Source organism: Plutella xylostella, chromosome 9 (genome assembly GCF_932276165.1).
Source record: "Plutella xylostella chromosome 9, ilPluXylo3.1, whole genome shotgun sequence".
In the NCBI taxonomy this organism is placed as follows: Eukaryota; Metazoa; Arthropoda; class Insecta; order Lepidoptera; family Plutellidae; genus Plutella; species Plutella xylostella.
In genome coordinates this window covers 10,870,219-10,890,597 of record NC_063989.1, presented here as the reverse complement: position 1 = coordinate 10,890,597, position 20,379 = coordinate 10,870,219, and the positions used below count along the sequence as shown (strand labels likewise).

General features: G+C 36.8%; 1 protein-coding gene across 2 annotated transcripts in view; it reads right to left on the bottom strand.

Moving 5' to 3' along the window:
• The window catches only part of LOC105391779 (transcription factor SPT20 homolog), a 29,028-nt gene extending 8,971 nt beyond the window's left edge, over positions 1 to 20,057 (bottom strand). The window contains exon 1 of one of the 2 annotated variants that reach the window (XM_048623033.1): positions 19,923 to 20,057. In XM_048623033.1, coding sequence (XP_048478990.1) covers positions 19,923 to 19,937 — 15 coding nt within the window. In that variant the 5' untranslated portion in view covers positions 19,938 to 20,057. Of the gene's footprint in view, positions 1 to 19,919 lie in introns of both variants that reach the window. The other variant, XM_048623032.1, reaches the window with a different exon arrangement.
• Between the last annotated feature and the right edge of the window lie 322 nt (positions 20,058 to 20,379).

The window sequence follows — 20,379 nt, the reverse complement described above, 5'->3', positions numbered from 1 at the left end:
GTTCTGAAACACTCCAAAAAATTGGCGGTACGGCGACTACCATCCTTCTTTTTATGTTTAAATGTGTGATCATGAAAAACGAAGTTACGGAGCGCTGCGCTTCTGCAATAATCACAAACATAACAGCTCTCATTCGCTTGTTTTTGGTAAACCTAGAGTAAATTTATAAATGGTAGGTACAATGACCTCAAATAGGTTAAAAAAACACAGATCCGTACATATTTCTTGGTTAAAACTCTCAAAAACTTGATCATAGAGAAGTGACGGAGTAGCTTGCGTTTAAAAAATACACAAAATTGAGTAAAGTTAATAACGAATTAAGGATTCAATGGTTATTTCTTAAGTTTGAGATTTTTCAATTACTTATAGTAATTTAACAGATATATTCATATTAAAAGCTATACAAATAAGTATAGGCAATCAAATCTCCTTTTCAAACGAAATGCCAGCGCGGTAAGATGGATGCTTAATTAATTATTGTAATACGCCTTGACTTCTGAACGGTTGCTGCTTATGAAATAATAATTACCTACCTAGCTATGAAAGCTTAAATATAACTAACGTATCTAAATAATTAATATTGTTTTGACAACCGCAGTAATTGTTAATTGTGGAGATCAAAATGTACTGTTACTTAATAATATAGGGCTGCCTACATATCAACTACTCTGATGATTTGATTAACAAGTAACAAATATAAATCGCGTGATTCAATTACAAAACCATTGTAAGAGATTTCAAATATGTTTGCTTAATTTATGGAAAAATACTAAAATATGTTTGAATATAACGCTCAGTGAGCGTTTCATTGAGGGTTCAATTGATTGGTTTCAATTGATTTTATTTTGCGATGTTTTCACTCATTTACTAACTACCTAGGTACATAAAACCTAACATACGCCTCCCTTACATAACGCTTCATTCACACTTACAACCATAAACACTCGTAGGTGGAGGAATGGAATTTCACAAGCCGCGCAAACGTGTGGTAATGGCCCATAAACTTAATATTTTCCTCAATGGAAATGCAGTTTCCACAGTCAGTTTAGCTTTCTACGCGGCTACACATAAGTAATCAAAATTTGAACATAAAATGATGTTTATATTAGTTTCTGCGATGTTTACTAGTAGTTTACTCTTTCGCCACCACGGTCCTTCATAGCAAGTTACTTGGTTCATTCATTTCATAAACTTTGTCTAATTCCTCAGGACAGTGCCTGAGGAACTAGAGGTCAGTGGTGGCTTATATAATAATAAAAAATGTAAGAGAAATATTTCCGCAAACATTTTTGCCATTTTCTAGGTAAGTTCTGAACAGAAGGTACACTTAAGTTTTTCACAGTCTCCGTCATTTGATAACTAGATGAAAAATTATTTCCTCTGAACTTTTAATTCTTATGTAAATATGTTTTTACTTACTGTAGGATGCTTACTGTAGCGGACTGGTGCCACTTTATCTATTATGGATTATTGAGATCGGTCAATCGTCTCGTAACTTTACTAGTTTATAGAGGAAGAGTTTACATATTTTCTCTACTTGCTTCATTCATGTAATTTAATCATGTGTTGGTTTGGACAGCGCGAAGGTTTAATTTCGCCGTACCTTATATGACCCGAGACCATGTAAGAAACAAGCTGCCACCCCTTTCTACTAGCTTAGGTACGTAAATCTGTATATTATGTAACCTGTTATTTGGCACACCTTTATGCCTAGGAAGTGTAGAATTCCTTTTTCAGTAGTGTTTGTGCTGTAGGCTACAGGAACTAGTTTAGTGAATGTCAATAACAATGCATGTTTAAGATCGATTTTGCCGAAGATAATTTGAGTAACTTTAGGAACAAATTTGCCAAAATTCTAATACATATTTATTTAACTGGAATTAAGTTTTAGGGAGCTATATTTAGGGCCACTTACACCAACATATTAAATCTAGATTTAGTGTTAAATCTCGATTTAGTGTCAAATTTTATATGGACTGACGTTTCTTAAATCGACATTTGACACTAAATCTAGATTTAATATGTTTCTGCAAGTGGCCCTTAAAGTTATATGGCCAAATAGACCGCAATATTATATAAAAACGCATCAAAATATTGATATCTCGCACTAAATCAAAATAAAGACAGCCATTGCATATGTAATTTGTTTAATTGACTGTGATTTCCGATTTCCATTATAAACGGCTAAACCCGTTTATTTTATTAAATTACAAGAGAAAAAGAGTAATTACACTAGTAGAGGTATATTTATTTATTTATTTAATTCTTTATTGCACAAATATATTATAATAAATGCACAAAAGGTGGGCTTAATGCTAAGAGCATTTTCTACCAGCCAACCTACAGGAGGTACAGGAAAACTGGTACAAAGATGTGCAAAAAAAAAAAATAATGAATGAACTAAAAACGTCACTTAATAATTATTTAATTATATATAATAAAAATACATAATAATACTTATATAAATTTATATAAAGGATACATAGGTATAGAATGAAAATAATATAATATATAATAATACATAATAATAATATAATATCCAGACAGGTACACGAAAATGCTATCTATTTAAGTTGCTCAGATAATGGGCGCGGGTTAAACGCTTGAAGATATTGCGAGAAGGGGCTTTTCTAATGTTCTCGGGAAGATTATTCCATAGGCGAACGGCGGTGACAGCGAAGGAGTTAGACATAAAACCAGAATGGAAAGAGGGGAGTGCTAAAAGATTATTATGGGAGGAACGGAGATGACGTGTGTGAGTGTCAGAAAGAAAATCGAACATGGATTTAAGGTAGGGAGGAGTATTTGGCTCGTGGAGAACTGAGAAAAGGAGACATAGGATACGAAGATTCCTACGATCACGAATGGGGAGCCATTTTAGCTGTGAACGGTACTGAGAAACGTGATCATATTTACGTAGCCCAAAAACGAAACGGATACAGGTATTCAATAAGCGTTCAAGCTTATTGAGTAGCACTTCGGTCAGATCCAAGTAACACACATCCGCATAGTCTAAGATAGGTAGAAGCAGTGAGTTTACTAAGGCTAGTTTGGTGTGTTGTGGAAGGAAATTTTTGAGGCGAAGCAAAGAGTGGAGAGAAGCGTAGACTTTACGCGACACTTTGTCCAGCTGTGGCCCCCAACTTAGGTGTTCATCAATAATCAGACCAAGATCATTGACAGTTGGAGAAAATGGTATCACACGACCGTCAAATTGAACTGGTGGAACAGTGGTGTAGTCCAGACAGGATAGTAGTCTTGAACTTCCTACAATTATTGACTGGCACTTTTTGGGGTTGACGGAAATGCCAAAATACTGCGACCACCTTAGTATCTCAGCGAGATCACCGTTCACCGCCGCAATTATTATTAAATTCATTTATTTCAGATAACTTGATCCATATTCAGTAGGTACATGTCATAACATTCAATAAACAAAAAAACAATACAATTAACAACGAGCACAAGAATTAACATAAGTAGGTACAATTTATCATAAATTATGCAATGCCAGCATCCAGATCGTCAATTTTAACATGGCTGTAAATCTGCAAGTCATCAGCATACAAGTGGTAGGAGCAATGAAGGTTAGAGGTAACGAAATTTATAAAAGTTGAAAAAAGTAAGGGGGAGAGAATGCCGCCTTGAGGTACACCAGCAGTCAAGTCAGCCCAGTCTGATACAACAGAAGGCCCGTTACGAATTGCCTGCTGGCGGCCTCGAAGATAAGAGGAGAACCAGCTAACAGCAGGTACGGAGATCTTGTGGCATTCGAGTACGGCAAGTAACAGGTCGTGGTCGACTGCGTTAAACGCATTACTGAAGTCGACCAACACCAGAACTGTCACCCGCCGATCCTCCATGGCACATCTGATATCTTCTGTCACTTTAAGCAAAGCCGTGGTCGTACTGTGTCCCGAACGAAACCCAGACTGGAAACGATTGAGGAGACGGCTTTTGGTTAGAAATGTGGTCATTTGGCGATGTACAACAGATTCAAGTATTTTTGACAGGAAGGGTAATATGGAAATAGGACGATACTCGTTGGGAGCGGAGGGGGCTGGAACTTTAGGGAGAGGAAGGACGTAAGCTTTAAGCCAAAGGTTAGGAAATTGTCCTGTGGAAAGGGAATGGTTGACTATGTGGGTTATTGCAGGGAGAAGGATGTCAAGAAGTGTTGTGACCATAATACGCCCTATATTATCATGACCGACGGCTTTGGATTTCAGTGACAGAATAATCTTTTTGATCTCGTCCCGCGAAGCTGGTGAAAATTCAAAGGCATCGATGTCTGGCGTGGGAATTATAGTATTCCTGATGATATTTAATGACACTCCCTTAGTAAGAGGATCCAGTGAGGGAACTGAGGTAAAGTGGAGGTTGAGGTCATTAATATCAAACGGTATTTGAACATCTTGACTAGGAGGTTTTCCCACGCCGAGAGTCCTGAGGAATTTCCAAATCCCTGCAGGAGAAGAAAGTTCAATTTGTTCAAGAATATATCGGCGTTTAGCCTTCCTACACAGCTTGTTACACCGATTCCTTGCAGCTTTACAGACGGACCAATTTTCATCGGTCCGATGTCTTTTGAATCGACGAAAAAGACGGTCTCGATGAGCCATAGCCTTGCGGACAGTGTCGGTGAGCCAAGGCGTAGGTCGGTGTTTCAATTTGACAGGTCGGACCGGGGCGTGCTTGTCGAAAATATGGAGTATGTTAGAGCATAAGAATGCTACCTTGTCGTCGACGCTGGGGAGGTCCTGCATGTCACTCCATTGTACCAGCGACGCATCGAGCCTAAGCCTCTCCACGTCCATCTTCGCAAAACTCCTTTGGAGTAAGACCACTGGTTTCGCTTTTGGGATACGTATTTTGTATGAACAAAAAATCACATCAGGTAGCTAAATAAGTAGCGTAGGTACCATAGAAGAAATCAAACTGCAAAACCATGTAAAACTTATTTTTGTCCCATAGCATTCCCCAATAGTCGTAGCTGTTCCATACATTTTGGATTACTTAGTAGGTAACAAATACGATTAAATATTACTATTAAGTACTTATTAAGTTATTATTAAGTTATTTAAAGTACGAAGTTGAAACATTTACTTTTATCCGTCCATATTAGCTAGGGAACCCTAAAAACATCTGCATACCGTGTTATAAGTATTACGAAAGTTTTCTAAGCGTTATGGAGTGCCGTTAGACGTGCATATTATGAATATTTACCATCGTGACATAAACTCACTGTTTAAATATGACATACTTACATGTATGCCTATAATTGGATAGCAAATAAACTTATTACGTGGAAGCAAAGTTATTGTGTTCTTTTACAATAATATAGCTGTATACTGTAAGTACCGGTACAAAGAAAGTGCTGGTAGTAGGTACCTAACCCATACTGCCTGTACATAGTACACATGTATGCAAGTATTTATGTGTTTCACCAATAACAACATCATTTGCCAATGAAACCTTTTCCCTTCGCGTCAGTTACAAAACTGTTACAAACCTTACACAATAATGATTTAACTACTTCAACTATCTCTTTTTAGGGTTAATAATGGGGTGACTATGGGGTTGCGGTAAATGACGAATGCAGGATTTCTTGAGGCCAAACTATTTACTGATTTTACCAATTACATTTTACAAGTATGTTGTTTAAGTGACGGGCGCGAGACGACTAGCGTCTCAGCATTGTTCGCTACTGGAAGTTACCATAAAGCTGACATTGCAAAACGTGACTATTACATGTGTCGCTACATCACTTCCCCTGTTTTTCAAAATTTTTGTCAAAAATTTTCATGTACAATACGTAATACCTATGTTACAAAAGCCTCTCTTACGGAGCTTTAAACTTGAAACATACAATACCAAACAAAAATTACAAAATTACATTTCAATACTGATACAAAATTAACAAATCAAACTTATAAATCTCACACAATAACCACTCGGTATAACTACGTAGCACTTTGTTCACTCGCGACGCGCTTATCACATTCCGCTGACCGTGCAAGATGAACGCTGCTACCTCAGTTCCGCGAATACGACCTCGTGTGTGATTGAACCATGTGAATTTCCGATCTAAATAGCTTCTCTCGTTGCACCTCTCGTCCACCCTGGCGGGAACTTCCATGAGGACCCTCGAGTGAGCCTCCGCGTGGGTGACCAGTCCACTATGATCCAGCTCGGCAGCCTCGCAGCGAGGAAACCGCCCAAACTCGCTAACTTCAGAAGCGCCGATTACCGCCCGTTGACCTGCCGTCGTGGACGCGCAATCGCACCTTCTATGTGTTCCGCTCGTCCAGGTCCTGACTTGAGATGCTTCGATACGCTAATTTCTTCTTTGATGCGTTACCAAAATTTGTGAAGGGGTGGTGCACTTCCAGTAGATGATGTTCCTGATGTTGTCGTTGTTACCCCATGGCCTTGCTGGGGGAGCCGTCTCGTCCACGCCGTTCCATGCTGCGCCGCGTCATCGCCGTGCTGACTCCATAATTTCTTCCGAAGGTTGCGTGTTCAAATTGTCGGTGGTCACCAATTTAGGGTTAATAATGGGGTGACTATGGGGTTGCGGTAAATGACGAATGCAGGATTTCTTGAGGCCAAACTATTTACTGATTTTACCAATTACATTTTACAAGTATGTTGTTTAAGTGACGGGCGCGAGACGACTAGCGTCTCAGCATTGTTCGCTACTGGAAGTTACCATAAAGCTGACATTGCAAAACGTGACTATTACATGTGTCGCTACATCTTCAAATATCTAACAATAATATAATATGTAGGTATGTCGATCATGAATTTCTTTTGGTCCACTAGTACATACATACATACATACTAAACATTTAATTCGTGCGTGAGCGCATCACTTTGTATGTGTTAATTAGTTCGGGCTTTTTGTAATAAAGTTTCTTTGTATATCTCCATATGATACTGCTTTTAAATGAAAGAAGTAACGAGTTAATTGCTGCACTATTGCGATGAAAGTTACGACATCTGTGGTCAATACATTTGATTAGATGATCGCGTAGTTCAAAGGAACATAATAATTTGCCCTTTCAGAATAGATACGAAACTTTGACTGGAATTAGAAACCAATATCGGCGTATAACCAATTATCTACGATTTTATTAATCTGTAAAGATTAATACATTTTAATCTACAGCTGCTACCCGAAGGCATCTGACTAGGCTTAACGACTGCTGCCAAAACAGCAACCGGGACCCACGTGCCGTCCGAAGCACGGAAGCCCCCAGAAAATAACTACTTGAAATCATATGATGATTAATTCAATGATCAGTTACGATCACTGAAGCTAGCTCGACTACGGATGCTTCATCATCATCGTCAGCCTATAGCAGTCCACGGCTGGACGTAGGCATCTCCTAAAGAACACCACTGGATGCGATCTATAACTTTTCGCAATCATTATTTCGAATGCTTAGGATACGGTAAATTTAGAAGATATATGAATAATGCAAAGAGTGTGTTTGCGAAAGTCTTTCACTAGTGTGCGAGAGGTGCCGTAACGTTCGACTGTTTAGTAAAATGGCCGGGTAATTGTTTTGTTTACTGCAACACACAACACTGTTCTTGTATTAGTTGTATTACGTTGTTTTGAAAACAAAGAATATATACTCATAATATTACTATCTATTATAATTATGTTATATCGTTTCCATCTCGGGAACGTGGGGTCGCTGTACTTTCCAAACCTTAAGGGCTTAAGTTAACATGCGGAGGCCCGTTTGAAGGTGACAGTAAGTGAAGACTTTCCCTGTTTAAACTACAGAAGCAACCCTTAGGGGAATCCCTGTAAGGAATCAGAAACTAAATAAAAAAAAAACAAAAAACACGTACTCACGCCTTGTACTAATGTACTCCCTTGCGGGGTAGGCAGAGGTGCATTGCTGCACCCACTTTTCGCCAGAGTGTATGTTAGTCCCAATGTAATAGGGGGCGGGCCTATTGCCATTTTACGGGCACATCCAAGACCCCAGAACAAATATCTGTGTTTAAACAAATATCTGCCCCAGCCGGGAATCGAACCCGGGACCATCGGTTCAGTAGTCAGGGTCACTAACCACTACGCCATTCGGTCGTCTTAAATAAATTAATGCAAATTCAAATTTCAAACACTGTGATCTTCCTATATCCTTCTCCATATTAGTATTGCTTGCAGAGCTTTCTTACCCAACGAGACATAATATCGCATAACAATGCGGCCTCTGTGTGATCTCATTCTTGCGCCAACACTCCAATATAACACTTCCCAATATATTGTGGTGCATGCGAACATAAGGACGCGTTCACACTAAACGACGACGACGTAACGTAACCGCAGAGCGTTGAACTCTTACATGCGCAGCCGTGACACATCATTGGCGGTTTTTTAACGTCTGAATCAATGATATGGAGTGAAGGCATTTGTCATTACGTTCGTTTTCAAGAAGAGATCTAAACGGACTTGTTCGATCGAAGCCCGCTGGCATAGTGCCGGTTACTGCACAAGTTAAAAACACTGCCGTTACCTACTCAGGTACTTTGTATTACTTTTTAACATTTTGAAGAATATAGAAAGTATATAAAATACATATTTACATCTATAAAATCAACGTATTTTGTAAAAAAAATTACACGTTTAGAGAAGGGAATCTTTTGCACTGTTAAAATACCTTATGCATCTATTCAATGCAGTGTCAAAGTCACGTAAAATATATTTTACACAGGTACAGTATCAATAACTTTTAAGTGATACTAAGATTTTCGTCAGTTACCAAGTGCACACTGCCAGGCTCAGTGTAAACGCCCCTCAAACTGTAAAGTTCGTGAGTGAACTCTCTCCGCCGAATGGATGCACCGATTGCATTCCATAAATACTAAGTGTACATACGACGTGATGCCTGCGAGCTTGCGTAACCCCTGATTAATAGGCAGATGCGATGATGGAACTTTCCTGTTGCCTTACTGGAGCTTTTTAACAAAAGCGACGCGAAAATAACGATTTCTCAACGTGGTTTGGGCATATTGAACAACCATTGGTGTAATGGTTTTGAATTTAGGGATAGTTTCAGTTTCGGCATCTACAAATCTTTTACTTCTTATATACAATCAGATTGACGCCCTGAGTCACCCACTTTCGCCTTAGTATAGTAATTTTGCAACATTCTGTATAAACAAATTCATAATTAGTTCATGCATTTGAAACCACGTGAAATGCCCTAGTTAACTACGGAAATGCGAACGTATTCTATCCATACCCATAAAGTAATGACTTTATGTCAGATACCTAATAGGTCAGGCGCAGAAATTATGAAACGCACTTTTCACTCTTCGCCATAATATTAATATTGCGCTGTTTTAGGACAGGAAATGCTTTTCCTATACATTTTTAGACCGGAAATGATGTCAATTTATTGGTACCAATCAAGTTATTTCTTGTAGTAAGTACATGACTACGTACGTATCATCTTTTATGTACTAGGTATAATCACTGAGAATAATTTTATTTCACATAATATTAGTCTATAACATTTATAATCATCATCACGACCCATAACGTCCCCACTGCTGGGACACGGGTCTCCTTCCAATCATGGAAGGGTTTTAACAATAAAAAAATACAAAATGAATTGTATTAAGGTGAGTCGGGGCAAGCGCGCCTACGGGGTAAGAGCGCCCCCCCCTATTATCTCAAAAACTACTGATGTGGGACTCTTAACGACATCTTACATCCATGGAACAAATCAAATGAAGTTCCGGGTTTAAATCACAGATGGCTCTGCTTGCTCTAATTTGAGATAATGGACATTCTATTTTTAGGGTCATTTTAACATCAATTACGAGATGAGCACGTGTTACAAATCCATTAAAATCTCAGAAAATCATCAGTGTTTGGGGAAACTAATAAGGTGAGTGTATAATTTAAAAGATTTCCTTTAAATCCTTACTTGTATTTTTCTTTTTAGTAGCGAAATTAATAATTTTCTAGCCAATTATAAATCTTCACCTAAAAATTTTCGAGAGGGGTAAGTGCGCCTGAGTACTAGGACCAGCCATTTTTATATGGCGCATTTGCCCCAAGGCAGGGGTTACCAACCATAAGGTGGCCGATTATTTCCAAAATTGCCTTTGATATCTTTTTTTATTTATTTAGCCAAATTCATACTGGAGGCTTGGTAAGTGACTAGTATCACAACTCGAGAACACTTTATGCTAATTTTATAATATAAATTGGTAACCTGCCATAGTATAAATGACTCGGGACTGTCCTTGCGTTTGTAGGGAACATGTATGTTATTGTATTGCAGATTATTGCTCTAAGACCTCGGTAGGTACTGAGTTCTTACCGAATCTTCGGTAAAAATTTGGCTACATACATTTTATTAATTTACAGTGGGGGCCAAGCTAAATGTGACGCTCGCAGTTAAATTTAACTCTTAAATACGACGCATTAATTAAGAACGGTACAAAGTCCAATCTGTTACGCTTAGCTTTTCCCGTACTGTACTAAACTATGTTCAGTTATTAAAGACCCACAATCCAAGTACGGTTCACGTGTTTGGGGGATGTTTCTATAGGTTTGAAATAGGTGTTTTTTTGCATTTGTTTTAGATGGTTCGTAATTACGTTAGAAAAACTGAGGGTCCTTCTTGGTCCAAGGAAACCTTATTTGAAGCAATTGAAGCGGTTCAATCAGGTAGATTATCTGGGTATGAAGCTGCCAAAATTTGTTTATGAAAATTTTGTACGTTTTGTTTTTATGCTAATAAATATAATTATAGCCTGAAATTAAAGTTTTTTTTCCTATTACTGTGATTTGTCATAATTTATGCCAGTATAAAATTTCATCTACACATACATTAAAGTTTTTATCAAAATTCAAAAAGCTACCCACCTATGATTGTTGAGAACCCCTGACTCGAAAGATATGGCGCACTTGCCCCGAATTTCATTTGATGGCCGTAACTTATTTTGTATTGCCATTTTCAAAAATAACCCAAAAGTATTGTGTTTTTTTGTTGACGTTCTTTCAAGTAAATTTGGTGTTTTTCTGCTAAGCATTACTTTTGGCGGTTTATTTTGTGTAGGCGCACTTGCCCCATTTTCAGAGGCAAGTGCGCCTATCTCCATGTTTTTAAAAAACTAGCATTATATCCTAAATTTATCAGTATATTCACTTAATCAACGTAACATTATTATCTCAAATAACCAAAGATTGTAAATTTTATAAATTTACATGTTTAGGTCAGTAAATAGAGAAGATATATTGAGTTGAATTCATCTATGAAAAAACTATGGCGCGCTTGCCCCGACTCACCTTAAATTGAGGTTACGCAGTTGCGGTTATTACCGGGTCAATGCTTGTTGCAAATCTTATGACGCACTGTCTTTTTTGTCACCTTTTTAACAGGTTAGATTTTATCAGTGAGCGTAATGGCTAGAAAGAAATTATAAATTAACAAAGGACAACTAAAGCGAGAAGAAAAAAATGTAGGTACCTCCGAACCTAAAAATTATCAAAACAGACTTTAGGTGAAATTACGCTTAAATTTACAGTAACAAAGCGCCTAAACTTTGGATCGCATTACGAAACATCTACAACAATTATAAGCACTATACAACTGAAGGTGATTGAACGGAAGCCTTCGCTAATGGCATTTTAAGTGAAATCTCCTAAAATAGAAGTCTGGGGACCAGAAACAATCATCTAGTGACCGGTGAAAGTGCAAGTTTGTATCAAAACCGCGGAATTCAGAGTTGCAGTACTCGCGAGTTACTGAGGAATTGCTTAGAGCATTCTCGCAGTTTCAATTTCAATTCTTACTAATTTCTCACTCAGTTCACTTGATTTTGAAATGAATATAATGGTACACAGATTCCTTTTTAATAATAAATAATGAAAACATGTTGTTTGCATTCAGAATAACAAACTTTTGCTATAACAATTTTTCAACGTCCATGATTTATGGAATATATGTATGGGTTAATAGATTTTATCAACCCAAGGCTTGGGTGATATATGACCATCATGTTTTTAAGTTTATGATATCGCCTTATGTCCAAAACCAATAAAATATTCGATCTTACTCTATCTTATAAAGGGTTAAGCCACGAAAACCTTAATTATTTACCTGTAGGTAATACAAGTAAGATGTTATTTAGTATCCTGAAAATATTTATAGAGACCAAAACGAGCTTAGAAACAGGAAAGCACCGTATACATTCCAAAACCAAGTAATAGTTCCTACCAACGATCACAGTCATAATCTAATGAAGGCAAGACATAACCAATACGAATAAGTAAAGATTAATACTAATAACCTACACAATTCCAGACACTTTTTATCTCCGTGAGAACTAACATAGTCGAAGGTGCGAAGTATTCTGGTGCCGCTACTATGATACTGAGACGCAATAAGGTCGCATTTCCCCTGAACAAATGGGATTGAGCTATTTGTAATGAGTTTTTTTTACCTCCCAATGATGTGTGTGTTCTCATAACACTCGGAAACTTATAATATAATGGCATAATGAGTGTTTGCCACTTTTCTTGCTGGATAAAGAAAACCAACTATGTCGGTGTAGATCTTCGTGCGATAAGATATAGTGTATGATTCAAGTGATTCGGGAATTTTGCATGATTGTCATGCAATCGGAAACTTGGAAAGAATGAGGTTTTATTTCCGATAGCATTTGATTTTCGATTATACAAACTCGTAAGCTTTTATTAAGAATAGAATAGTTCCCATATCTTTATTGGTTACCAAAATAACAGAACTGACCAACAAAACTTAGATACTAGAAACAATGAACAATTAAATTTATTTAGGTAGGCATTGATAAGAATATTATTTTAGTAGAGATTTTGGGCGTATATTATTTTAAATAAACATGAAATACATAGAAAGCCTTGCATTTTATAAAGACAAAGGTGGCGTCGAGGCTCGCCATACAAAAGACATCAACGCGTTGCCCCGAAATGTAAGTTCTCTCATAATTAATTCACGAAATCTATAAATATTTTTTATACTTAGTAGTTTTCATTATTTTGGAGCTAGCACCAGAAACAACCTGAGGTGTAAAACATTTGTCATTTAAAAACGAAGCGTAGCTCACAGAAATGTAAGTATGTAGTTGGTAACTAAATTTGAACATTATAATGTTTATATTGAAATTTGCTTCTCATAGCTATCACCATTATACTAAAACAACAATTGTAATTAAAAAGTACAGCAATCAGACACCACACACGACACAACAGAAATACACAATACAATGTGTAGAACACGACACGTCGACCCGTATTATAATGTGAGAACAGTTATTAACACATTACTGTTGTCTGTTTGTCACTTATGTGCTTAGATTAACAATATATGAATAAGATGTTGTGTCACATATCAATACAAAGCAAAAAAAACTGACCACATTTAGTTTACTGCTACACCGTTTTAAGTTCAACCTAATGACAACCATTGTGTCAATGAATAAGATCACAAAGCTTCTAACCGAACTAAGTCAAATTAAGAGCTCATTGGGATGTTATTAAAAAAAACCGGACGTTTCTTTTGCAGTGACACTCCATCTTGTTTGTATATTGTCAATCTTATATGTAAGTAGAAGAAGTTGATAATATACGCAATTACGCATTCGTTCCTGACCTGCTTCAGAATAAAAATAAAATTGAGGCTGTATTTTTGCCCACCCCTAAAATGACGTAATTAATTGCATTTCCTATGATGCTGATGACACACAAACTAATACCTGTCTAAACGTCAGGTTTCATTAACTATTAGTCCATAACTTTTAAAAACTAGTTAAACTAGTCTTCTCTCAGCTACAGAATTGCAATTATATTAGCTATATGTACTCGCAAATTGTTACATAATTCAATCAATAATGCATACGTTTGTTATGTCACTACTTAGTAAATATCATTCACGGAATATACTTAAATAAATCACACAACACCCTGAAAGAAGAATCAAACGAAACTGGTGATAGAGCATAATAATAAACAAATAAATGATTTTATTTGATAATTTTCCAGCAATTAATTTTTTTACGCCGACAGAGGGCTAGTCCTGTCACAAGTTTTAGTTCCATAAACATAAAGATTGTGGATAATTTATTATTTAAAACTAACTATTGAATAAAGACAATGTTTATTTCTTAATTCCATAAGACCATGACATGGTGCACTAACAATAAATTTTGCCAAAACTGAAAACTATTATGTCATTTGTCTAAATGCTCAGAAGGGTTACTCTATACTGACAAAAAACGAAGGAACGAGAGCTGTCAGAAAATCGGCACGTTTATTACAAAGAGATGGCTCGTGCAGCAATTCTCCCAAACTTATTTTAACTTAAATCAAGTTTTTGTCACATAGAGTGACCCCAGACGTATTTAACGATTGGAACGACGTCTTTTCTTTACGCTTATCAACAACAAATTAGTGACATTGTTATTTCTGTTATACAATACGTACCCATTATGAATGTATTATCTTTACATTTCATCTCCTCTTTAAAGGCACGCCGTGGTTAATTCTTGTTTACTTTCTGATAAGTAGTACCTACTTAAGTCAGTATACCATGAAACTTTAAAAGGCCCCATTAGCTCATTTAATAAATTTTAATTCAATTAATGTTCATATTTTATTGACTTAAAGAAATGATATAACATAAATATAGAATATGGATCGAATAATGTATGAAAAACAAATGTTCCTTTTGAGAATGCTAAATTCAAAATTGGTGCGTTTAGAACATAGACTTAGTAAATACTAGCGTATAGACGAACAAAGCGAGCGAGAGCGAAGAAAATCCCTTACGGAAATTTGGCAAGATAGAAAAGGATAGCGAATCCAATGAAACTGTGACTGGTTTTGAATGACAATTCGGCACGCGGAAAATCAACACCTTAGTCTTTTGGATTTTTTGCGTACATCGTGGTTTATTTTCAGTAAATCTAATTGTATTCAACAATGGTAACATCTTCTGCGAGTGATTGTGGCGTTAATCATAGAAATAATCCTGAAAATTGCACATTTCACAGGTAAATACCAAAATCGTCGTCATTGCCACGACGCGTTTATTTTTGGTTAAAATTTGTCTTTTATCCTGTATTAAATATAAAATAATGCCAATGCTGTTGTTTACTTTCATATTTTGTGTATGTGGAAGTCCATTTGTTAATAATTTTCATGATTTTAGTGGATATATTTTTCATCAATTTATTTTACATGTACGCTAGGGATTGACTCAAATTAATCGATATCATTATCGATATTTTATCTTGAATGTTACCTATGAAAATAAATGCTAGCTTGCGTTTACCGTCTCGTATCTGAACGATTTTGTCAGGGCAAGGTACATCTTTTAACAAATACATAAACTAATTATTTTCTATAATTTGTCCAACAGATTCCCTCTATAGATACTATAATAAGACGAAAGCGGTTGAAATTAATTGGACTCGTTGGTTGGAATCTAAAGAAGAACTCTACCATTTGCCGCAATTCGACTTAAGAATGAATGTAAACATAATAATTTAGGAAACGAAACTGTAATGAACCAGTTAAATAAATAAATATGTGGGAACATCTCAGACACGGCCATCCGAGGCAGAGCCTGTAATATGGGTCAGACAGCTGATATATCTAAGATTGTTCTGTTTAAAAGTCAATAAAATAAGGAGCGATGAAAAAAGTGTTTTTATTTTTATTTATGCATTTTTTTACACTATGTCAAAATTATAATCTGGACAACAACAGTCTATGGAACAACTCTCTCTAAGGGTCGAACATCGAACTTCATTAACTTATCGATGGTCCTCCAAAGTAAAGAAAGGTACATCACTAGCTGATGCACACACTGAAAAATCAAAATTGGTCACGTTTTATCGAGCTGTCAGTTCGTCTATACGCTAGTATATACTAAGTCTATGGTTTAGAAGCGCTACCATTGTCACAAAACGATTTGACAATTCAACATAACCATACATTGGTAACGCATAACAAAAGCAAAACTTTCAAATCAAAAATATTTCCAACAAAACTTACAATCACATTGCGATAATCAATCACCTGCACAACCTTTGCACGAATTAAGACGATATCAATAACGATCGTAGCTTTCAATATTACACAGTCCAATTCAATAGAATAGCTACAAATCTGAAGACGGATGAGGCGGTACGGCACATGAAATACGTAACAGCACCACCTTTTGAAGTCATGTTCAATAAATATGGACTTAGCCGGGCGGACCCTCGGGGAATCAAGATATACCATTAACACAGTGCGATACATCACAGTAGATACTAGCGATATAATGCACCACTAGAGTATTGAAAACGATGCTGTGAGAATATACCCAGCTTCTACACTGACAACCTTATTACACTGTGGCTCAGTGATCAGTCAAAGGTCACGAGTAACTTAATGCAATATATTATAATGAATAATGAAATAGTTGAAAGCAGCAAGCAGAAATGCGAAGCAACAAATAGTTGAGATGCTTGAGATGCACGGACCACGCTCTTTATTTTGATTCATTAGTAGAGTGATCACTGATTCATTAAAACATGCTTGTGAAATATTTTCGCGTTATATCATTGGATTTGTTTATACTCACAGTGTTGCTTGAATGAATTTAAATTTTATTAAGATTATAATAATCTAACATAATAGATTAACGTTAGATTAAATGAAATCGTGAGAAGATCACAGAGAACATAATTTTTTGCGACTTTCACTGTATACCTAAGTAGCCAGGAACGACTAAAATAGATTTGTTATAAAACTTGATCGTTGGCGGTAGAGAACTGTACTAGACAGCCCGTGACCGGTAATTCCTTATCAGATAGTAATCGTGGAATCAGTTACGGTTGAAAGGACAAATGGAGGAACTCTACGTCATTGTAGTATGCTTAATCCTTACTTCATAATAATTTTGTTACTTAATAATAAAAAGTAAAGAAGCTAAAATCATTCCTTGGGGCACACCGTTGCAACAAATAGCACTAAGATGCATTTCCCTAGTTTCCGCTGTCGGTTCGATAATATCCAGACAACAAGTGAAAAGGGAAACAAACAGACAAGCGTGATCGCACGCCCGAGCCAAGATCTGTTCGATATATGCAAATTGGCAAGTGTGTCTAAAGCTTCACTTCCTTATTACCCCACAACGTAGTACTTAGTCGTTCAATACCGAATTACTCTAATCACATCACGATCCAGCTCAGTATGTTTACCGATGATGGCTTCAAGTGTTGTTGAAATGTAGGTATATCTGATTCATCTACACCTATATATAATTGTAGATGAATCAGAATCAAATCATTTCATGTATAAATATATATATGTATATTTAACACTTTCTCCGTGTGAATCGCGTTGGTTTCCGACATGAAATGCTTTGATCGCTCTGTCCCATGCTCGATGTCGTTCATACGTTTTGACTGTTTGGTCACGGTCAGTGTTGTGTCAATCAATACCGTAATTAGTAATGGTAAGAGTGACTGTAAGCACGAGAGTGATAGTTTTCTTAGTAGATATCTTCGCTTTCCTTCACTTTTATTATCCGTTCACACGGAGTGTGAGTCCCAAAAACGTACGGAAAAACAGATTCGAAGACGCAAAATTAAGAACACACACACACACGTACTCACGCCTTGTACTAATGTACTCCCTTGTGGGGTAGGCAGAGGTGCATTGCTGCACCCACTTTTCGCCAGAGTGTTATGTTAGTCCCAATGTAATAGGGCGCGGGTCTATTGCCATTTTACGGGCACATCCAAGACCCGAGAACAAATATCTGTGTTTAAACAAATATCTGCCCCAGCCGGGAATCGAACCCGGAACCATCGGCTCAGTAGTCAGGGTCACTAACCACTACGCCATTCGGTCGTCGAAAAATAAAGAACACTGTGCGGATTATTAGTTTTAATAGTTTGCGTGAACTTTAAGGGCGCCTTCAAATTAGTCGCTAATTGTCGCGCGGAAGCAGCGCTGCTGTAGCGCTGCAGCCGCGCTGCTGTCAGAATCCATATAAATTTTGTAATTTAAAAGATGCGCGGTCGCAGCGCCGCAGCAGCGCTGCAGTCGCGCGTTAATAATTTATATGGAATTTAGACAGCAGCGCGGCTTCCGCGCGACAATTAGCGACTAATTTGAAGGCGCCCTTACAGTATGCACAAAAACTTTGTTTGTCAAGTAACTCTAGTAAAGGAAGCAAGGAATGGTTTAAGTTTTTCAGAATGAAGACTTAAGTCCTTTCCGACGCTTTTTGGTTTACTATTGTACCTTTAGCAATCGCGGGTATATTTTTTAATTCATATACATAATTGCAAATTATTTTATGTGAGTTACGTGTCTACTAACTGAAGTTTGTCGTATTGGTCGAAAAGCAAATTTAGTTTTGGATGACATTTGTATTGGCATTAGGCTTTCAATCAATTAAATTTGTTTACGAGGCATCTTTAAAGAGTAAAAAGATACAATAACTTTTTGGTAATAATAAATATTAGCTAATGTTGGGGTGAAAGTAAGCATACGACAATGGTGGCCAATGAATAATTATAGTTACATCTTATATACGTAGGAAATGTGTTCTTAATGGCCTATAGAATCTAATATTTCAGATACAATAGGATACATCATAGACTGTCAGTCCATCGATCACTCGTCACCGGTATTGTCCACATACTCGTAAGTAAAGAATTTCTCCAGCTGACTTTATACTGCTAATTTCAGCAATATAAAGAGATTGCGACTATTAACAATTTAGTTCCCGGTGACGTTAAAATGAAAGAGATATCTAATAAGCTTATTGTAAACAATAAAGTTAGAATATATTAAAATTAGCTTCCATTGAAGCTCAGGAAATTTTTAAAACAAAAGCTCAGATAATATTCGACTACTTTGTACTCAAATTTCCTTTCTATTCATTTTGTATTATTATAAAAATATAAGTACCTATTTGATTTTAATTTGATAAATATGTAAATAAACACACGCCGAACGATTAAACAAAATAAAGTATGTCAAAGTAAATATTTATATTCGCATATATCGCAGTCGTGAGCAGTGCATAAATAATGAATATTGAATAATCCAATCACATGTTAATATTACATCATATTCAGCGAAAGTTTATAGACGACGATTAACAAAAAAATCTACTCGTTTTCTGTGATACTCGTATTTACCAATTTGTGCGTACTCAAATGTCAACGAACTCCAAAATTTCTCACGGCTCACATCTATTTTTTTAAGTTATGTTTTAGTAGGTTTTCGAAGGAAAAGGGGGTTAATTAAGTTTACCGGAAATACATACATTCTCACATTGTTTGGATATTACAATTGCATCTACGTCAACAAAGTTACATAACTTAAAGTTGGTAGGAGTCAACATTTGCAAATTTACTGCCGCTCCGAAAATATAGTACATTTTACTCCGTAGACGTACTTACGTACGTAATGACTGTTTTTATGGCTTAACTTCTGCATCCCCAAATCACAAAAGCTAAACAGTAAAAGCAATTTTCAATTAGAGCCACATGAACCGGGAAATATGAAGCCGACTATTAAACGTTTTTCATCAACTTAGATGTTATCCGAGCCCGGTATTGGTTACACAATACGCGTCGCATCACGTATCTATACGTCTATACGACTCGTCGACTCGATCCGGCAATTATCCCAACATAGAGGTAAACACAGTCTGGTGAAAGGGGAGGTGAATCGAGCTGACACCACTTTAAAATTTTGTCACCAAAAATAAATTTCGTTCACATCACAAAACAATCATTGTCCCAAAATTCGGTTGCCCAAATACCGGCCGTTTCACCACACTGACGAATTTAGCTAATCGGGTCACTTATGCACTAATTGTCACTGTACTCACGGTAAGGGAGCGCATGGTATTCTCTGTGGGTGACACTCAGCCACTGTCACTGTCACGTCACTCGGGACTGCACTGTGCGCGTGCGTGGATGCGACTGGCGAGCCGCGGCGGCGGTCGCCCGGCCCCGGCGCTCCGCCGCCGACATCAGGGTGCCCCATGGGTGTCGGTTTCTCTTGTGGAAGCTGAGGATAAGAGGCTTATGTAAAAACGGATGTTTAATCTTTAGATTCTTAAGCAACGCATCGAAGTCCTCGAAACATATTATTATAAGTTTTCTTTAGATTTCAATTGTTTATTATTTTTGGTCGATTCATAAACTTCACTGTAGTTATAATTGCAGTTAGTTGTAAGTTATTATGAATGGTCTAGTTGCTGTAACCAGATTTCCCACGGTTCCGACTGTCTCTGATAACTGAAACTTCTGTAGAAATGTTTGTTTTTCAACATTTCAGTGAAC